Consider the following 18,813-nt stretch of genomic DNA (forward strand, 5'->3'; position numbering starts at 1 on the left):
CATAATCAAACCGCGGTTTTGACTCGTAAAACCTCAGAATTCCACATCTGCAAAATGTCGCAAAAGAATAAATAAATACAGTTGATTCTGTCAATATGCTAAAACCATAGTTCGCGTCGGCTGCCGTTTTCCCGAAGTGTTTGCAAACTTGGCATCGCACAAAGGCATTATTCAGTACTTCTTCAAGAGGAGGAGGCGACTGCAATAATGTTAGTGGGTCCATCACTTAACTCAGAAATGCCCTTCATGTGTGATGAGCGCGGTTTCCTTTCTCTTTTTTGAGATTTCCCATACAAAGGACTCGAACGCGTGGATCGAAGTTATCTGGTGCGATGAAACAAACAATAGACGGACTGCTGTCCAAAACAGTTGCATGGAGTTTACCCACCGATTTTGCTTCAGTAGTGCCTGCTTCTGCCGCATATAATTGCGCGTTAAATGTATGCAATAGAAACAAAATATGTTGTGATATTGTGGCGCGGAACATAATGCGCGTAAGTATAAAATTAACTTTCTCGCTCTATGCTGAAAGAAGTGGGGCCATTAGTCCAGGCGCCTAATGTCCATGGTGATGCGGCGGGTACGGCGCGTAACACATTTCAATGATACTCTCGTTCCAAAAAGCAGCGGCTTTGTTTTTGCTCAATCTTACTCTGATCCCAGAAAGCGAATACTCGTCTTGAAAAAAAAATTCTGCGATAACAGTTAACTGCTTGAAATTAGTATTCCTTGTCCGTCCGTCCTTCTGTTCTGTTACACTGACGATGGCCATCGTCCTCGTCGACGACGACAAAGAACGACGATTGAGAATGGCAATGTCACGCGTGAGAAAGACGTGCGCATGCTTAATTCCTACTTTTTTTTTTTTTTGCGCCCGAGCTGCGTTACATCGTTAAAACGTGTGTGTGTGTGGGGGGGGGGGGGGGACGCACGGAATGTAGCCAGCCGGAAGTTGTTGAATACAATGCTTTCAAATAGGATGCACAATTTGACAATCTAGCTTAAGCAATTATAGAAGTATTGCAAAATTTAAGACATACTTTTAGTGATTAGCTGATCAATTATCAAAGAAAAATTCACGAATGTGCAGAAGGCGACTACTAACAAAAAACTATGACCCCAACGCCATACCTCTTGCTCCTTTTTCGCTTTGTTCACATTAGACCGGGTACGTGCTTACTAGGCCTGGAAATGTACACGGTAAATAAAATCGCTCAAATCTCGTAGGTCATTTCGTAGTTCAATACTGTGTCATTTCGCTCGTGGCATCAGCTGTATTAGAAGGTTTGGCCTAATAGCCCATTATTATGCAAGCGGTACCTTCAATACGACTCACCGACCCTGAAAAACAAGTAGCTTTCAACACAAGTGCCTCCTCGCCTGTGGCCCTATATATTCAATCAGAGAGAAATTTAATTTAAGAAACGTTGTGAAGAGACATCAGATTTCACGGTCATCTGAAGTGCCACGCTGCAGTCAAGTCATGCTTAGACCTTATCCTACTTAATCATGGAAACAGAAAAATGTGACATTTACACGAGTTTTACGAAACTTTTTACACAGCCAACGCAACCTCACCGTGATAATACACAAAAGAAACAAAATAAACCCGATGCACAAAAATTATACGCACGAAATACATTAACATAACTAGTAAAATGTTGGACGACCTGCAACCAAAAAGAAAAAAAAACTGTTTGAGCATAAGGTCTTGGCCAAACATCTGCCAACAAAATATTTCATAAACCTCAGCTCTTAATTTGACTAAATAAATACAGCGTACTTATACAGGATGAGTCTCGTGTGCTGAAGTCTATGTACGTAGTTCGAATTCCACAACATGCAACGTTATGTCATAAAGAAAAGCAGCGCACCGCAGAAAGAAGTAAACGTCATATGTTATTTATCTAATCCGCTCTCTTGTTTCCGTACTATTGCAATATAAAAATATCTTATATGTATTAGTAGTTGTATTTTTTTTTTCATATTTTAACATTGTACTTCTACAATGCGACTATTTTGCGACCGCACCACTCTCCCGGCACAAACCGCCTATACCCCTTGGGCTCATGTTTACTTTATGCATTACGTGAACGCAGTTACTAGAACAAAAAAGCAGGGAAACAAAATAACATGGTGGTTTTAACGGTGAGTGGATGCTACTGTGGCAATGCATGAGTTAAGTGCGAAAATAATTCCCGAAGCGCACTGTCTTTTGAAGGACTATCTAAATATGAGGTGGCCGTAAAACGGCTTCACAAAGAACTTAAAGGAGCTGCATTGCAATCCATAATAATAAACAATTCATATCTACATAAAAAATGTTTATATTATTGGGGGCCTTTTCTTTTATTTCAGAATAAAGAGCTTCTATAAGAAAAGCCGTGACCGTAGTGAACGTGACGTACTTGCAGAAGTGTTCCTAGGCGTCGCGTGCGTACTTTACCGATTATAAGGAGAGCATAGGACGAATAACTAACATGAATTTACCAGTACCTTTTTCCGGAGACCCTTGGGGGGGAGGGGGGGAGGAGCAGTCGTTTACGTGAAAAGTTTAGAAGTAGCCACATTTTGAGGCATCCCCTTTTCATAGATATATTAAAAATCGCACCTAATTTAAAGTATTCATCTAAGTTCAACACGAAATCGAAACCCTACCAAACCCTAGTGCGCCGGGAGCACAGGAAATTCAACCCCACCCTCACATCAGCCGGGAACACCCCGTGCCAAAGGCGAGCGACGTTCCAAACATAGTATTGTGGCCAGTAACGGCAGGTACCGATACTACACCTTTTGCCTGGCACGCTCTGCCACGACGTGTTGTATGAGTAATCGCCGCCATATGGCGTCTTTCATAACGTCGCCTGGATTCAACCTCGACATTTAGCAGCATTTTTTATTCATTTCTGGGGTTTTGCAAGCCGAAACAGCAATCTGATTCTATGGAACATCCTAGTGGGGGTTTCGAGATTCTTACGACGAGCTGGGATTGTTTAACTTGCCGCCAATGCACGGTGCACGGGCGTTTTTTGCGATTCGCCCACATCAAAATGCGGCCGCGGCGGCCGGGGTTTGATCCCCCGACGTCGTGATTAGCAGCGCAACGCCATAGCCACTAGACCACCGCGGCGGGTGACATTTGGCGATGAATATCTGGACATAGGTGCGATTTTCAAGATTTTTTAAAAGTGTGGTTGACATAAAATGTGACGGCCTCCGAATTTGCATATAAGCACTTGCACCCAAGGCTCTAAGAAAAAATTCAGAATCAAATTTTTATTCTCTATTAGCCGAAACCCAACTTATGAGACGCAAATTATGTCCACCTCACCCAGAACTACAAGTGAATAAACTCCGGCTTCACTATGCTTGTATCATATTTATAACAAAAGTGTATATTCTCGAAAGAAAAACGCTGTATATGCCTTTTTTTTTCAGCCATCTTTTCAGCTTTACAGGTTGGTTGTGCCTTCTATGAAATCCACCATCTGTAACGTTCGCTGCTGAAATTCACGACGAGAGTAATATTACCGCTGCTTAAACGTATTACTGCTTCGCCGCAGCCGACCAATGAGCCTCTGGTAAAGGGGCCGTACCCAGCGTAAAACAAGAGAATTGTTTTCTAACCAAGCACGCGAACATTCGAAACTCAGACGGATCTATAGCAGGCGTAACGGAGATGTGCAGTAGACCTGAAAGTAGGAGCCACATGTGACCGTCATTGCTTAAAAAATCACCTTTTCTCGAAAACTATTTTAGGCAAACTTGTTTGTTCTTGCCCAAATCTAGTACGTAGTAGATTCGCTTTCATTTAGGTGCACCTAAGAAATTGTCGGCAATGATTGTCGAGCATATGCAGCTTATGCATGTTTCGCGACGTAATGCACTTCTCACTGGGCTATTTAATTTCCATAGAGATCAGGCGTCGTTATTTCTCACGGCTGCACCTCACACTGGAGCGCAGGCGTGAGAGGGAGACGTGCACACGTGCTCGAACTTGGTCGCGAATGGGTGTCTCGCTTTTATCGTGCGTATTACCGTTATAGAACACGCATCACACGTACGGGGTGTTATTTAGTAGCTTAAACTGCGCTAGGGACGAGATGCCGAAGTAGATTGATTGACAAACGTTTACTGTATAAGGAAAGGGTTGTGGAAGCAGGTGGGTGGGGCCCTTAGCCCAGGGCTCCACTGGCCTCAGCAGCCCGCCGTGCTTGGTTGAGGCGTGCCCTTTGAGCCGCCCTTTCCTCGATGGCGAACCAGGTCGCCCAATGCTCCGTTCTGAATTTCTGCGCCGGAATGTGAGGCGCATCAATTTTAGGTGGCCTGAGCTCGCATTCCCACGTAATGTGGGCGAGAGTTGGCTGCAGCTTGCGCACTACGGGCACGTGCCCATATATGAGGCAGGGTGAATGGTTTGTTTTAAGCGTAAGTACGGACAGATATTTGTTTGCAGGCGGTGCAACTCATACGCTTGCCTTACACCTAACTGAGGGTGGGCCAGGGGGTAGCACTGTCTCTCGCGACGCTGGTATTCTAGGATATCCCGAGGCGTGTGGGGCGCCTAGGACGGGAGGAGGGTGTCTGGACAGGGGACACTCGCTCGGTGAGTCATAGCTCGAGCTGCACTGTCCGCTCTGTCGTTCCCCGTAGCTGCGATGTGTCCTGGGCACCATATGATTCTGTGTTTCTGATGCAATGTTGTACATACGAAGCGGTCGACACACGCAGGAACGCAGCCGCTAGTGAAATAACGGCATGCTATTTGAGACTCCGTGAGGATATAAGGAAGACCTTTGTCTCATGGCTTCTTTGATTTTGACTGCGAGGGCGACCGCTAGGGTTTCCGCCGTGTTTGCCGACCTGGTCTTGGCTGAGGCGCGCGTGAATGAGGCGCAGGACGAGCCAACGACGGCCAGCGAAAAGTCATGTGTGCCACAGCGGGCTGGGCCCGTATAAAGTGTGTGTGAGTCGATTCCGTACTGTTTTGTTAGCTGTTTGGCTCTGGCGTCGCGACGCTCTAGGTGGTACAAGGGATTCATGTTTTTCGGTATAGGCGCGGTGTGCATTTGGGCACGGATATTGGTGTAAAGAGGTACGAGTTCTTCGTCACTATATTGCGGTCGCATGGGATACCCTAAGCCACGTAGAACCTCTCTACCCGTGGGCCTGAGGCTGAGTCATTCTCGTTGCGACACGAGGACCGCGGCCCTCAGCTCTTCAAAAGTGTTGTGATCCCTAAGGCTAGAAGGCGATCGGTAGGCGTTCCCGTTGGTAGTCCGAGGGCAGCCTTGTAGACGGTACGGATAAGCGTATTGGCTTGTTAGACCTCGGCCTCAGTAAGTTCTACGCATACACACTTGTGAAAGCGGGCACTGTAGGCTGCACACTGCACAAATACAACAAAACAACATCTGAGGCCACGTTTTCTCTCAGAATCGAGTTCACATAGGTACGGTTTATTATATATCCCCTGCTTTTGCGCCTCGCCTGCACGTGCCGTAACAGATGACGCTCGGCCAGCCGCGCTAAGCTGCCGAGGGTTACCCCGTACTTTGCGGTGCAAGACGCCTGTGGACGTGCCTTCCAAGCCTGCATTGCTGAGAAAGCTATCGCTAGGCTGTCCAAAACAAGTTTAATCTACCATCCATTGCATCATCCCGTGTTTGTTAGCGCCGTCTAACCTAACCATTTTGGAAAACACAAAACCAAATTTGCTTTTTATAATTTAAAGGTATTTTATCAGTTGCAATTTTAGCGATTTTCACGCTAGATTTAGTCACTTTCTTCTCTGTTTACGGCAAAGTATGCTATGTAGCAATCAGTGACATTTTTTTTGTGACTTTAAAGAACAGTTGGCGATAGTTTAACGACTTATCAGTTAGAAAAATAACTTGGAAGATGGCCTTCGAAAACGCGCTTTGATATTCAAAAGCCACATGCAAGTCGCCGAAAGTCGCTGTACAATGCATAGGCTCCGTGACCATGATGAACCAACGGTTTCCTTCACATTGTTAGCTTTCACATTGTGATTGTGCTTCACAGGTTGTCACATAGCCTTGACATTGTGGTCACAAAATTTAAGTTTGTTTATTATACGCAAAACCTAGTTGTACGCGCTTAAACGCTGCAGGTTCAGCGGTGTCACTAAATCCATTCATTTGGTTGATGCTTGGCTAGCGTGTCAGAGAACTAATTTACCAAAACCAAGTGAAATGAATTTTCTGTTCAAATTTAGGACACAGCAGCCGTATAAGATATATCGACTGCGTAAAAAAAGTGTAATTATCGGAACGGCTTGGCTCGTTCACGCGCGACTAAACAAATCGCTTCCGTTTCTCATGCTTTTTGGACCAATCAGTACACGGCGGCTTTCAGGTAAATCAAGGGCAAAAATATTGTATTTAACATATACAAAGCTCGGTTAATTGTCATCGCCATGCTAACAACATGAGGCCAAGCGCGTTCCACATAATCTAGTTCTGCTACCACGAATTTCAAGAAGCACAAGAAATGTAGGCATAATATGCAGACTAAATGCATTTTCATGCTAGGAAAACTACGTTGCTTGTTTCCTTTTGAATCGTGCTGTATTTGCAACCTTCCAATCTGAGTATAATATAAAAATTATGCTATCATAATACAGCATGTAAATATTAGAGGTACGCGATCGAATATCGACTTTTTCAAATAAGAATCGAATACGAATAGTAAGTATCAAATATCAAACAGACAAACGCAGACGCACATATTTACAGCAGGAATATTTCTTTCAGTACAATTAGGAACACGCTTCAACTGAATATAGGCAGTGTACTATCAAACACAATTAAGATCGTTTAGACACAAGATCACAACAGTGATAAAGAAGTCTACACGAATAGCCGCTTGACACCTTTAAGCGTGATGGCAAACAAGCTTTCCAAGAATGACAGGCATTTGAAACTGACGAACTTTTCAAAATGACATAATAAATTGTTGAAGAAATATCGGACGTTACGGAAAAGGAAAATAAAACGCTAAGGATGTATTTGTGTGCTCTAGACTGAAAACAGTCTTTTACAAGAAAAAAAAACATCACTAGTTGTACGTAAGAGTTAAAACTCCTACACGACTAGGCTGCAAGAAAGACTAATTTGCAAGCCACAAGCACAATATAGCCGATTGTCATGTATTGGACGAAAAGGAGGGGAATCGAGAGGCCCGGTTTTGTAAGGCGATCGTTTTTGTAAGAACGCTCGCGCATATTTCTTAGTCAGAACCATACGAAACCAGCAGATTAATGAACAAACGGAAAGCATAGGATAAATTATTTGTAGTTTCTAATTGAAGTGCAAAAATGAGAATGTAATGAGAAATCGAGGAAAACTCAACTTGCTGACGATGAGGGCCAAACCCACAACTTCTGCATCACGCGCGCGTTGCACAACTAATTGTGCTACGGCGATGGCATTCCTAAGTATTTATGTATATGTATGTGTGCAAGATGTCACCCAAGGAGTGTTAACCAGTGCCACATTTCCACCGCATAACCGAAAACAAAGCTTGCATTACCGATTTTCTTTCTGCATTGCATCGAAAACTTTGTCGCTGTTTTACTTCTGTTAATCATAATTTGCGATACTTCGTTCAGCAGGTGGAGAACAGAAACCCGATTTGAACAGTCGGTTATTGCAAAATACTATTTGGCTAATTTTGATAGTTGAATATACCGAATAGTTCATTTTCGAATACGGGTAAAACATTACACACCAACTATCCATATTCGAAACTTCGATATCCGCCTAGCCTATAGTAAATACATTACTAAAGCTGAAACCCTCTACCCTCTGTTGGTAAATTCACTGTTTTCCTTCAGCAGCACGAACATAAGACCAACATGACACGTCTATAGGTAAATTATTTACTTCACTCTAGCTTATATTAGAGTGTTCCAAACACCTACTCTTAAAATCCACTTTAGTTATAGCGAGAATTTTAGTGACTTTTTTTGTCACGCTTGTGACACGCTTCCTAAAATCTTGGCAACACTATAGTGTAATGGTTCATAATGTACGATTGAAAACCAAATCTTTTGATGACAAAGATAACTTTCACTGACGCATTTTTCAGCCTTCTTTATTGCAATGGCAATTGGGTGATCCGCAAGGGAGGCGAACTTTACAGTATACGTGCCACCTGGGCCCGCGCTGAGTATGCATTCTCTGCCCTGTCGTGAACACGAACTGCCGTATACCCTCCAATGAATATTTTCCAACAAACCAACATGTCATTCACACATTAAATAAAAGAATGTATCATCGTTTATTGGTCTGTGGCCACTAAGGCGGAATCTGCCTAACCCCCGTCCTACCTACCGCCCACACGCGCTGCGCGCCGGCTCGCTCCGCTCCCTTTGGAAGGAGCCCTCCATGTCGGGCTTTGTGGTGAAACATGCGAAAAACGAACGTGTACTGCAGAGAAGTCAAAGGGGAAATTATATGCTGAGCAGTGAAGCTGCCGTTGTTGGCGTGGCGTCAATGCAGACAGAGTAGCGGCGGCAGAGCGGATCCCAGGTGGCACGTACTGAAAGGATCACATTGCAATATATATATATATATATATATATATATATATATATATATATATATATATATATATATATATATATACACACACACAGAGAGATCGATAGATGGATGACTTCTCCATTTGCATTATTTTCTCGCTCACAAAGTATGTTAGCGCTACGAATGACAAAATTCCTTCTTACCGAAGCCTAATCTTTCAATCTAGCTCAACTTAACATTTTCCTTTAGTATCCCTTAAACGAACATCGTGGTTTGGGGATCAGACATGGTACTAATATGCCTTTTTAAAGTGGTCACTCTGCCATATCAGCTAACTAGAGGCAAGGCAATGCCAAAGCTAGGTCGATTTAAACCGGCAAGTTGAGGTGCCGGGGCATTTCGCAAATCGGTTATGCAGAGGACCATACGACGGAGGAAGGTTCGTGAAAAAGAAAATTCACGATTCTGAAAAAAAGCCTGCTACTCCTGAGGGGCTCCCCACCAGGCCACATAGCAAATTTGATTATATGCTGTATGCGAGCGTTCTAGCGCAATGATTTTTCAAATAGGCTCATTTTGGCAGAGATAGAAATATCTGAAGCGTCGCGAACCCATGATTTCAAGGCAAGTTTCACTGCCCACATCGACACTCGTCCAGTCTAGCATCCGTGAGCAAAGTTCCTTCCCTGCTTTCTTTAGCGTCACGTGCACCGTCACGGTCGCCGCTTTCTTTCTTTTTTTTCGCTGCGTGGAGCACTTCCGGTGACGGTCTCGCGCGCAAGCCCTCGAGCTGTTACATTTGTTTTGTTTCGCCCTGCGCACGATCTTGGGAGCTGCACACAAGAACATCTGCGTTGTCTGCCTTCTTCTGCAAACTGGACCTACAGTGCGCGGTTTCTAGAGGCTGGAACGTCTCACGCATCCTTGCCGTAATACACAGCGTCGTTGTACTGCCGGCGCCAGACTAGCGGTATGGTAAGTCAGTGCCACGTGAACACCGAGGTAGACGCGAGCACGTCAACGAGCGCGATCGCGCGCCGGAGCACGGTAGAAAATGGCACACTTTTGTTATCTGCGCACGCGACCGCAGGAGGAGAGAACAAGCAGACGAAGCGGATCTCTCTTACGACGGTGCGAAGTAAAACAGACACGCAGACATTCGGTTTGAATGTTTTATTTCTCCAAACTTTAATTTGTCTATTGAAGCATCAGAGCAAACTGATGTTGCCTCGAATAGCTCTCGGTCAGGTGTCACTGTGACACCACAGCACTGCCACTTAGGCAGACGCACTGTGCGACTTAGGTCGACTCTGCCTCTGGGAGTGCGTGCCCGCATGGAAAAGGGCACAGGGCGTTTAGTTTGAAAAAAAAAAAAATGGGCAGACCTGGTGAGGGGCCCTCTAAATGAATCGCAACTATTGTCGTTCATTAACTTTCCTACCCCTCGTGGATTCCCGCTGAACTGATTTCCCTAGACTCCACCAGTCACTGCTCTCCAATCATTCAGTTTTTATAGCGTATCCACGTCGTAGCGGTCATACCAGCACGTGTTGTGACTTTTTACTAACATCGACCGCACAACGCGCCTATTCATGCATCAACCTAGTGAAAAGCGCCTTAGCATCACCGCAATGCCGCCACAAGTCAGTCTTGGGAACAGCTAATTCTACCGTATTGTCTTCAACCATCAAATCAGTATAACGCCTTGTGCAAGCAGAACTGGTACAGATACAATCAAGTAGCTTGCTGATAAACTTTCACGAGTACTTCCCTGCACCATGATCTGAATGTAAGAAAGCTGCTCTGGCGGATGCTACAATGGAACTGACTAGACTGTCCCTGTGGCTTCTCACGGCCACGCTCGTGGCAGTGCCGTGAGGTGCAACGCTAGTTCGCAGCCAAAAAAAAAAATTTAAACAATGATCCGACGTGACTTCCACGTGGCTACAATTCTTCTCAAATACAATATCAGTCCCGCCAGGCTGGCGGGACCCACTTGGAAGGCAGTGGGGGCGGCGTCTCGACAACCTTCCCCAGTTCCGGCACAGTTTCCGTGATGGGCCGCGCCAACTGTTCGTCGAAGTCGTTCTCCTCACGCAGCACGCAGAAGTAAATCAGGAACGCCGAAATGCTCAGTAAGACGGACCAGCGCTGCACTGCAGGCATATCACGTTCTCTGCACAGAGTGAGAGAGAGAGAGAAAGATGCTTGCTCTAAAAGAGCTCTAGGGAGCAAAATAAGCTGAGCTGCATGAGCAAATGACCATTCTAGAATACCAAAACAAAACTACTTTTATTGTCAGAGGAGGGTTGATATGCAAGAACATATGCAAACATTTGGCAGAACCCATTTCACAATGATTGTCGATGGTAAAGCGTTTGGTACAGTAGCACAACGTATTCTCACCATCCAAACGAGTTATGTATGAGGCGTGTACTGCAGCGGGACTGCTCTTTCATGCTTCCCTAAGAACACTCGGCGCCATCTAGGGCCACCACTGTGAAGCCTTCGCGTGGCCTCCGAGACACATGGCACACCGGTTCGAGTCAACAGTGAGAAACGCGTAACACGGCAACTGGGCTACTCCCCCATGCTCCTTTCTGGACACATTGCAGCACCTTATGGCACTGCTGAGAAGCCCGTGGATGGCCTCCGAGATGAAAAGTGTGACGCGTCGGTGCCTGTAAACGCTGAGAGACGTTCACTGAAAAGCGGCACATGCTCAGCGCAATTGTGTTGCATTCAGTTGCTGTCCGTGAGGAACCTGCATGACGTGGGTACGATTCCGCCCGGCATCGGAAAAATTTTATATTTTCTTTGTCACAGTAGAGCGGCAGACACCTACTAGCACGTACCCAGCGATCGAAGTCGGATCAATGAGGTTGATCGAAGACCAGCACAGACTGAGTGTCACATACTCAGTACCCATAGGTGTACCTACCCGGGGACAAGGGGGCGCTTGCCCCCTCGCTGTCAGAAATGTGGGGGAAAATGTCATTTGCCCCCCCTCCCCCCTTTCGAAAGCAGGCACTTTCACCTGCACCCTGGAAAGTCCACCAAAACGACAGCTGAAGCTAAATTTTATTATTAGAGTAGCCACATAGGTAATGTTTTTTTTTTTTTTTTTTGCTGCGCATCCTCTGCTTGGGCAGCGAGGATAGTCTGATGTGCCTTCTCGGGACGCCCTGTGACGGATGACGCGCGGGATTTGCCATACACGCTCGTGTTGCGCAGCATGCCTGGCGCTCGGTAGTTCCGGCGTCGTTTTTGTTTCTTGAAACAAATAATTCGTTGGTTGTACAGCGAAATCGACCCCATCAGCGGTGCCAGCGAGCCACTGGAATGTTGTCGCTGCCTCTTGAAAAGTGCGCCACTCTTCCCGTCGTTTCTTTTTTTCTTCTCGCTGTGTGCGACACCACCTAGGGACGACGCAAAGAAACTAATAGTTATAAATTGCAGTAGTCACACGTACTACTATTTGAAAACGTGTTTGGGCTTGAGAACAAAAAAAGATATTTTTTTAGATAGAGATTTCATGCATTTGGAAGACGAGAAACATTTCGTTTTGTAGTATACTGTCTGAAAGCAGACGACAAACGACGGAAGTAAACTTCCGGGAAGGCCACGTGCTTCGTGATTGGCTGCTCTCTCTGCCCCGTTGTCACAAATTTTGCATACTGCCACTTTGTAACGTTGCAGCAACCGAACAGAACGCGTATCGAACAAAACATCTCCGATCGCGCCCCAGAGCTGAGCCTGGCCACCCGTCCACTCCTCTGGTTGGGCGGAGCACTTCCCCTTGCCCAACTCCACATTTTTCCTCACGCGCAGCACCGTCTGGTGAATGCGGTGTGGAGCGGCGCAGGCATTTGCAGACGAGCAGAGTCAGCCAAACAGGCGGAGCCAGCACTCCTTTCTATCTTACTCTTTGGCTGTTGCTGAAAGGAATTATAGTCAACTGGACAAGGAGGACCCAGGCCTAGTACCCGAGAGAATATTTTTGGGGTCGGTACTTTGAAGCTGTCACACACCACCAGCCATTGCTGGGCTTTTTGGAAGCAAATGCATGCAATCCTGAATATTGCTATCCGGGAGTTCTACAGTGGTTTCTACTCCTTTCCGGGTATTGCTATATGCCCTCTGTTTTAGGCCAGGCATTGCATGTGCTGATGGATTTAGTCGTCTACCACTACAGACTGAAGAATTTGCTGTCGACTGCAAGCAATAACTGTAGCTAACAATGCCTGAGTACAGTATTCATCCAATTTTAACACGCCTACTTTTTTCTCCAGAGAAATGGGCCGAAGATTGCCTGCGTGGTGCAATCGGATACAAAACCAAAATCGCCTGCTCAGAATTCGTATGCTTTACTGCATGATACAAGTGGACTGGGGAGAAACTCATTTTTAAAAACCATGCGGCAAAGCTGACTGGTCTAATATTAGTTGCACATCAGCAAAACAGGCCACCATCATGCTACTAGTAGTAGACCCTTGCCCATTTTTCTTGTTAAAAATTTGGGTGCACGTTAGATGTCTACTTTCTTTAGGAGCTTTAATGTAAATTCTATGTTAGTTTTCTACCTTGTACACACAGAAAGTGGGCACATGTTTGATTCGGGGATGTGTTAGAATTGGACAAATACTGCCAGATGAATTAGTGGTGTGTTTCGGCATTTTTGAATTGGATCACTGAATCAATTTTGTCGGTCCCATCAGGCTAGAATTCAAGGAAGTCGACTGCAGTTAGTGCACAATATTCAATTTGTAATTGAAATCTTTGAATGTGTGCCAACCCTTAGTTAAAAGGAATCTATCTGAGGAGCTCCTATGTAAAAGCCTTGAAATGGAGAGACTGTCCTGCTCAGCATCAAATTATGATGACTATTGCTACATTTAAAGGGAGATGTTAAAGGCACACTGACACATACTTTTGAGGTTATGGAAACACTTCTGTTCTGTAAAGGGGCTACGGTTATGTGCGCAGTGTGGGAAACACAATTTAATTTGATATATAGTTGGTGTCGAAACCTGGAGTCATTGACACGGTCATGACAACATGTCGCACGGTAAAGACTTGTTGTGCAGCAATAAGGCTATGCATGTTTGCAGTGCTCATAAACAAATAAACAAGAATGCTGCACTCTCATGTGGCAGCTGCAGTTACCGTAACCACTGTATCATGATGCTGGGACACATCCACTTCCTGCAGGATTGTCTAATATTGTGGCCTTTTCGAAATCATTGAATTTTTTTAGGTTTTCCCTGACTCGTTATACGATTGTTCTCTGGCAGTCTGCAACACTGGCAGTTTAGACACAATAAAAGATTAACGGCTCAAAGCAACAGAAGTAGAAATTCCCCCAAAATTCTGTGTTTTTCCTGATCGTAGACCTGTAGGAGGTACTGAAACTGGTCTGCAGAAACAAGTATTATATAAACCTTATGCACCACCAATGACGGCTCTGCAAACGATGCTCCGATGACGTCAGCCGGCAGACTCGCCTTTGTTGTTTGCTAAGCTCCAGATAGAACAGCTGCATTTTCATCCGTTTACTCACTCCCCAACTGTGTGCTTGAGTAACACAGCACCTTCCAATTAGTGGCTGTATTTAATTTTTGCAGTGTCAGTTTTATAAATGCCAGCACTAGAAGGAAAATAAACACTGTAAATGTTTAATTTAGCTTCCATTTGCTATGGCACTACGCTGCTGAGCTCAAAGTTGCTGGTTTAGTTCTGGCCATGGCAGCTGCATTTCAATGGGACCAAATGTAAAAAATCACTCATGTAATTTATGTTTGCATGAATGAACCCCAGGTGATCGAAATTGATACGAAGTGTTTCTTTACGGCAAGCCTCATAATCATATTGTGGTTCTGGCGCATAACACCCCAGAATGTTATTTATTCATTTTGTATAACCATGGCCAGGGAAGTTAGACACAATCTCGCGATTTAGTCATAAGATATGACGCCAAGCAAGTAAATGACAGTCTATGCAGCTTTCGAAACCAAGCACGATCACAAAGCTTATTCGCAAGAATGTGCATCAATTAAGCAGCATTGTAGTTGAATGCAAATTTTGTATTTGGCTCACAATTCTGCTGACTTTGTGTTGCATATACAGAACTCTTGCTGACAAGAAAACATTTATAATTTTCCTGACATGCAGTACATATCGACATTGGTTGGCACCATGCTCCATATTGTTTTGCAATCGCCAATCATCCTTCACACTATTTTCTTGCAAATAAATCTTATTACCATTTCCAATGTGAACATATTATTTAAATAGGTTAACTAGCTCGAGACTATTTCTGTTCAGCGTACTTTCAGGCTACTGAGGACCACTAAGAAAATGTCACTTTAACAGCTCAAGAATAAAAAAAATTTATGTAAAAAATGGGCACAAAACATGTCATCACTTTATAGCACCCTTGCATGTATGTCCCCTCCCGCTCTATTTTTTTCCTTCTGTGTTTAGCACTCCAGCTACCTACATTCGGTCAAATACCAGCTAACACAAACATCTCCATTTTCTTGTCACATAGATTCAAATACGTATGAGGTGCTTACAAGCCAACATATATTGAAAATGGTGATAAGCAAAGGTTGTCACCTGATTTTGTTATGTAGCAGGACTAATTCTTATCGCTAGATGAATATCGACCATGAGATGTGCCTGCTGCCTATTGCAGTAGCAAAGCAAGGAGTGCCACGGTTGGCTGATCAGACTAATGTGCAGGGGCCGAGCCGAGTCATGCTGGAAGTAATCAAGTTTGATTACCTTGCGAAGGTCAGCACTGCAGCACAAGTCTACTTAACTTTGTCTACTTTGCCTATTTATTTTGCCTGCCCTTCTACCAGACGTTCCAGGCATTTCATAGCCACCCGAAACCTATGGATGTGCAGTCAGCTGAAAGGTTGGCGACAGCAGTTCGATGCAAGTTTGGTAAATTTTCTAGTACTGAAGATAACCCTCTATGTTCTATGAATTTATAGCATACTTTTGTCGTACGGCACTTTTTTTTTTTTTGACAAAAAGTATAGCAACTTTCTGTAGAGAGTGAAAGGCACACCCAATGTCAGGACAACCTGTGATCTGACATTCAGCCACGGAATTTCTGTTTTCCCACTTTTTTCATTTTCTCTTAGCAAGTGCAGCTTGCATTATGCCAGATCATTTAAAACAGCTGGTCCATTACTTGCTGATTTAATGCCACATTTTGCTGTAATGCGATTACAGCAGTGCATGTATTCAGGCACTGCCGCGACCATCTAACTTCTTAAAAATGGCATCAAATATCTTTTGTGATATGCTTAACGCGCTGACAGCTACAGAATTGAAATGTCTGAAGCCAACGAAGCAGGAAACCAAGGACACGCTGTGCACGCTGGACACAGACGTAGTATTGCACTGCCGATATGGTAGCTAAATGCCAAATGCTGCAGCTCATGAAGAAAAAATGTGTGACAAGTCATTATGAGTGCCACGATACTGGAACAGCAATAACGAAAAATTAACACCATACATTCATGTGTACACAGTCACGGCTCGCAGATGACATCGGGAGCAATCTACACTAAGTGCGGTGACGATGGTGACTCTGCTTGATGCCGTTGGGAATAGCGTTCTGGAACATTCCCTACATGCTGTTCTACAAACCTGCAGACTTGCATTTAACAATATTGAGCAGGGTAGGCCAGTCGACAGTGTCCAGTTACCTTTACGTAGCATGCACAAAGAGTTTCCCTGCTGACATCACACATGAGAGAGCACCACTAAAAGATCTCACGGCTAATATATTAGTACATTATTTATGAAATGCTTTCTGGTGCTTGCTAGTATATTTACCAGGGTACACAGGGTTCAGGCATTCATTTACCAAAAGAAATATTAAGAAACATTATTCATTAATATTATTAAACAAAAGAAAAGTTAAAAATGTCATGTCAGTAGCACTGTAACGCCTACCAAGTCTACTATGCTTATCCTATGCATCCGTGCTTATCCAAGCACTGTTAAAAATACTAACAATACCGCGTTTTCCGCAAGCAATAATTTATTACTGTTAGCCGCCTTCAAGCAAACTATGCAGAATTAACTGCTCTCTTTTCTGGTATATCATTTCTCTACCTTATGGTAATAAATCAACATTATTCGTACACTTATTCTTACACACATACAAAAAATTTTATATTGTAACTGAGGAGTTAACTAACATATGCCAATAGTACAAAGTTACCAAATGCAGGGCAAAATCTCAAAGAGTGCACGTTGGCATTGTAATGCATAGTCACAGTAAATGTAAGTGAGGCCTCAACAAGCCAAGTAAAAAAAGAAAAAAAAAAAGAAACAGATGGCATTGCTTCCTGCCCTCGCTGCCTTTTCGAACTTACGGTGGGCGGAAGGTCTGTGCAGCTTTCCACTCGGCTGCCTTGCTTGTGCTGTACACGTAGGGCTTGTCGTCCTCCTCTGCGTCACTTGGGTCAGCTTTCGCTCCAGCCGCACGTCTGCTCAAACGAATGACAGACATGCAACCAAGTCAACACTTAATGCCAACTCAACTAAGAACCACAGGGTGAAAGAAACAAGGAAAGCCAGAGAAGTTAGCTACTCGCATGCCCAGAGTAATGCATTACAGTGTGATACCCAGCACCAAACAGCACAAGAGCAGAGGTAACAGTAATACAGCTGCTACCTGAAATCTCAATTTTACAGATACCTTCAGAACACATTTTACTCCACACAGCAGTAATGTCTTATGGTGCGTTTTACTGGTTCCTGCCACGCTCCAACTCAGTTTGCAGTGAAGCAGAGCCTCTCGAGGTTGCAGCCACAGAAAGGCTGCCCCAGCTGAATGTACTAGCTGCTACCAGAACAATCAGTGTCGCCACATGATTGAGCTTGTCGCATCTCAGCGACACTCCCAAGTAGAAGGTGGGAGCTCCTCAGAGTGCTCGAAAAGAACCAGCCAATTGTGTTCCGAGCACTTGGCTTCGACCAGCAAAATGTAACACGCGCTGTCGGAGCAATCGAAAACGACCAGCCAAATCAAATGTACATTAAAAAAGCAAGTTTGAGCATCTGTAATTAATATCATGCTTTCATGCAACACACAGAGAACACATCTATCATTCTCATGAGCCCACCAAGAGAGATACAATGATCTGCCATGAAAAGAGTTGAGCAACTGAAGGCCAGATTCTATAGTCATGGAGTTAGCCTGGCGATACTTGCTGAAAATGGCCTAAAGGCCAAGTGACGTACTGCAACTGAGAGCGAGAGAGAAAAAATGCACCTTAGGGAAGCTTACATTTCAATAAAACGGGAAAAAATAATTTACACTCCTTATATATTAAAGGACTTAATGAAGATTCTTCAGCAGAGATTAAGCTAGTCGCTTGCTGATTCAGAGCGGATGCATCAGTTGTTTTCAATGTTATGCTGAAGGATACCTAAGTGCTTTTGAAGTGAAAAGTTCAGAGACCATGCCAGAAACTTCCATATGTGCTTGAATGCCTGTATCAGTGTTTCGATACCAGTGTACCCGACTACCTACAGAAAACTTGGGGTACGTGTGGGGCGGTCAGATTTGGACTTTGCGTGTTCTTTTGTTGTTCAAGTTACTTTTTGTGTGCGTAGTTTTAAACACACTCGTGCGCTTTGATTATTGGTTTTGGGGGCTTTTCTGCATGTAAGTGTGCAACTTCATTTAATATACCATAGATGCAAACTTGCATCCGTCTGTCCCCTTCGTCTCTTGTACTGCGCCGAACGACGTAATTCAATCCCGCGCTAGTCACGTCAAATGACCTTGCACTACGAACACATTGTACTACGTGGAAAGCTCCGTCGCTCGTAAACGTTGTGAAGCCGCCGACAAGTTTGAATATGTGATTCTTTGAAATGATCAATAACTTGCGAAGGTGTGATCAGCTAAACACGACAAACGGCGTCATACCTTTGGAGAGCGGGCAGGCAAGGCGCTGCAGCTCTCCTGACAGCGCTTTCAACCAAACAGATTTTGGACAGCAGACTCCTGGAGCCAGTAAGAGCCATTGTAAGGTCGCCGATTTCACAACCCACAGGCCCGCTTCAGAAACGAAAGCGATTTCTTTGCCGAGGCGCACTTTAAACACGTGTGGACATGCATGATCACGTGACACGTCATAGCACTGTGGATCGGATTGCCTGCAAAACGTTTTTACTGTAGGTGAAACAAGTATATTGCCTCCGAAGTTTTAAGCAGTAAAAGTATGGC

General features: G+C 44.4%; 1 protein-coding gene and 1 long non-coding RNA gene across 2 annotated transcripts; both read right to left on the minus strand.

Moving 5' to 3' along the window:
• Positions 1-9,707: 9,707 nt before the first annotated feature.
• LOC126526321 (uncharacterized) lies at positions 9,708-18,736 on the minus strand. The gene is made up of 3 exons (XM_050174222.3): positions 18,514-18,736; positions 16,949-17,062; positions 9,708-10,725 (listed from the first exon to the last, which is right to left on the minus strand). Exons 1-3 carry the CDS (start codon positions 18,609-18,611, stop codon positions 10,518-10,520), a joined length of 420 nt encoding a protein of 139 aa, XP_050030179.2. The 5' UTR covers positions 18,612-18,736; the 3' UTR covers positions 9,708-10,517.
• Positions 11,613-16,942, minus strand: LOC140219804 (uncharacterized). Its single transcript, XR_011896002.1, has 2 exons — positions 13,991-16,942; positions 11,613-11,968 (listed from the first exon to the last, which is right to left on the minus strand). It is a non-coding gene; the product is annotated as an uncharacterized lncRNA (long non-coding RNA).
• Positions 18,737-18,813: the final 77 nt, after the last annotated feature.

The sequence above is a fragment of the Dermacentor andersoni genome, chromosome 8 (genome assembly GCF_023375885.2).
Source record: "Dermacentor andersoni chromosome 8, qqDerAnde1_hic_scaffold, whole genome shotgun sequence".
NCBI classification, from domain to species: domain Eukaryota; kingdom Metazoa; phylum Arthropoda; class Arachnida; order Ixodida; family Ixodidae; genus Dermacentor; species Dermacentor andersoni.

Excerpts from the sequence above, each read along its gene's own strand:
- LOC126526321 (XM_050174222.3), bottom strand. The coding sequence starts at position 18,611 with ATGGCTCTTACTGGCTCCAGGAGTCTGCTGTCCAAAATCTGTTTGGTT. Across the intron at positions 17,063-18,513 it reads TGCCTGCCCGCTCTCCAAAG|ACGTGCGGCTGGAGCGAAAG; the intron begins GTATGACGCCGT and ends TCGTTTGAGCAG. Across the intron at positions 10,726-16,948 it reads GCACAGACCTTCCGCCCACC|AGAACGTGATATGCCTGCAG; the intron begins GTAAGTTCGAAA and ends CACTCTGTGCAG.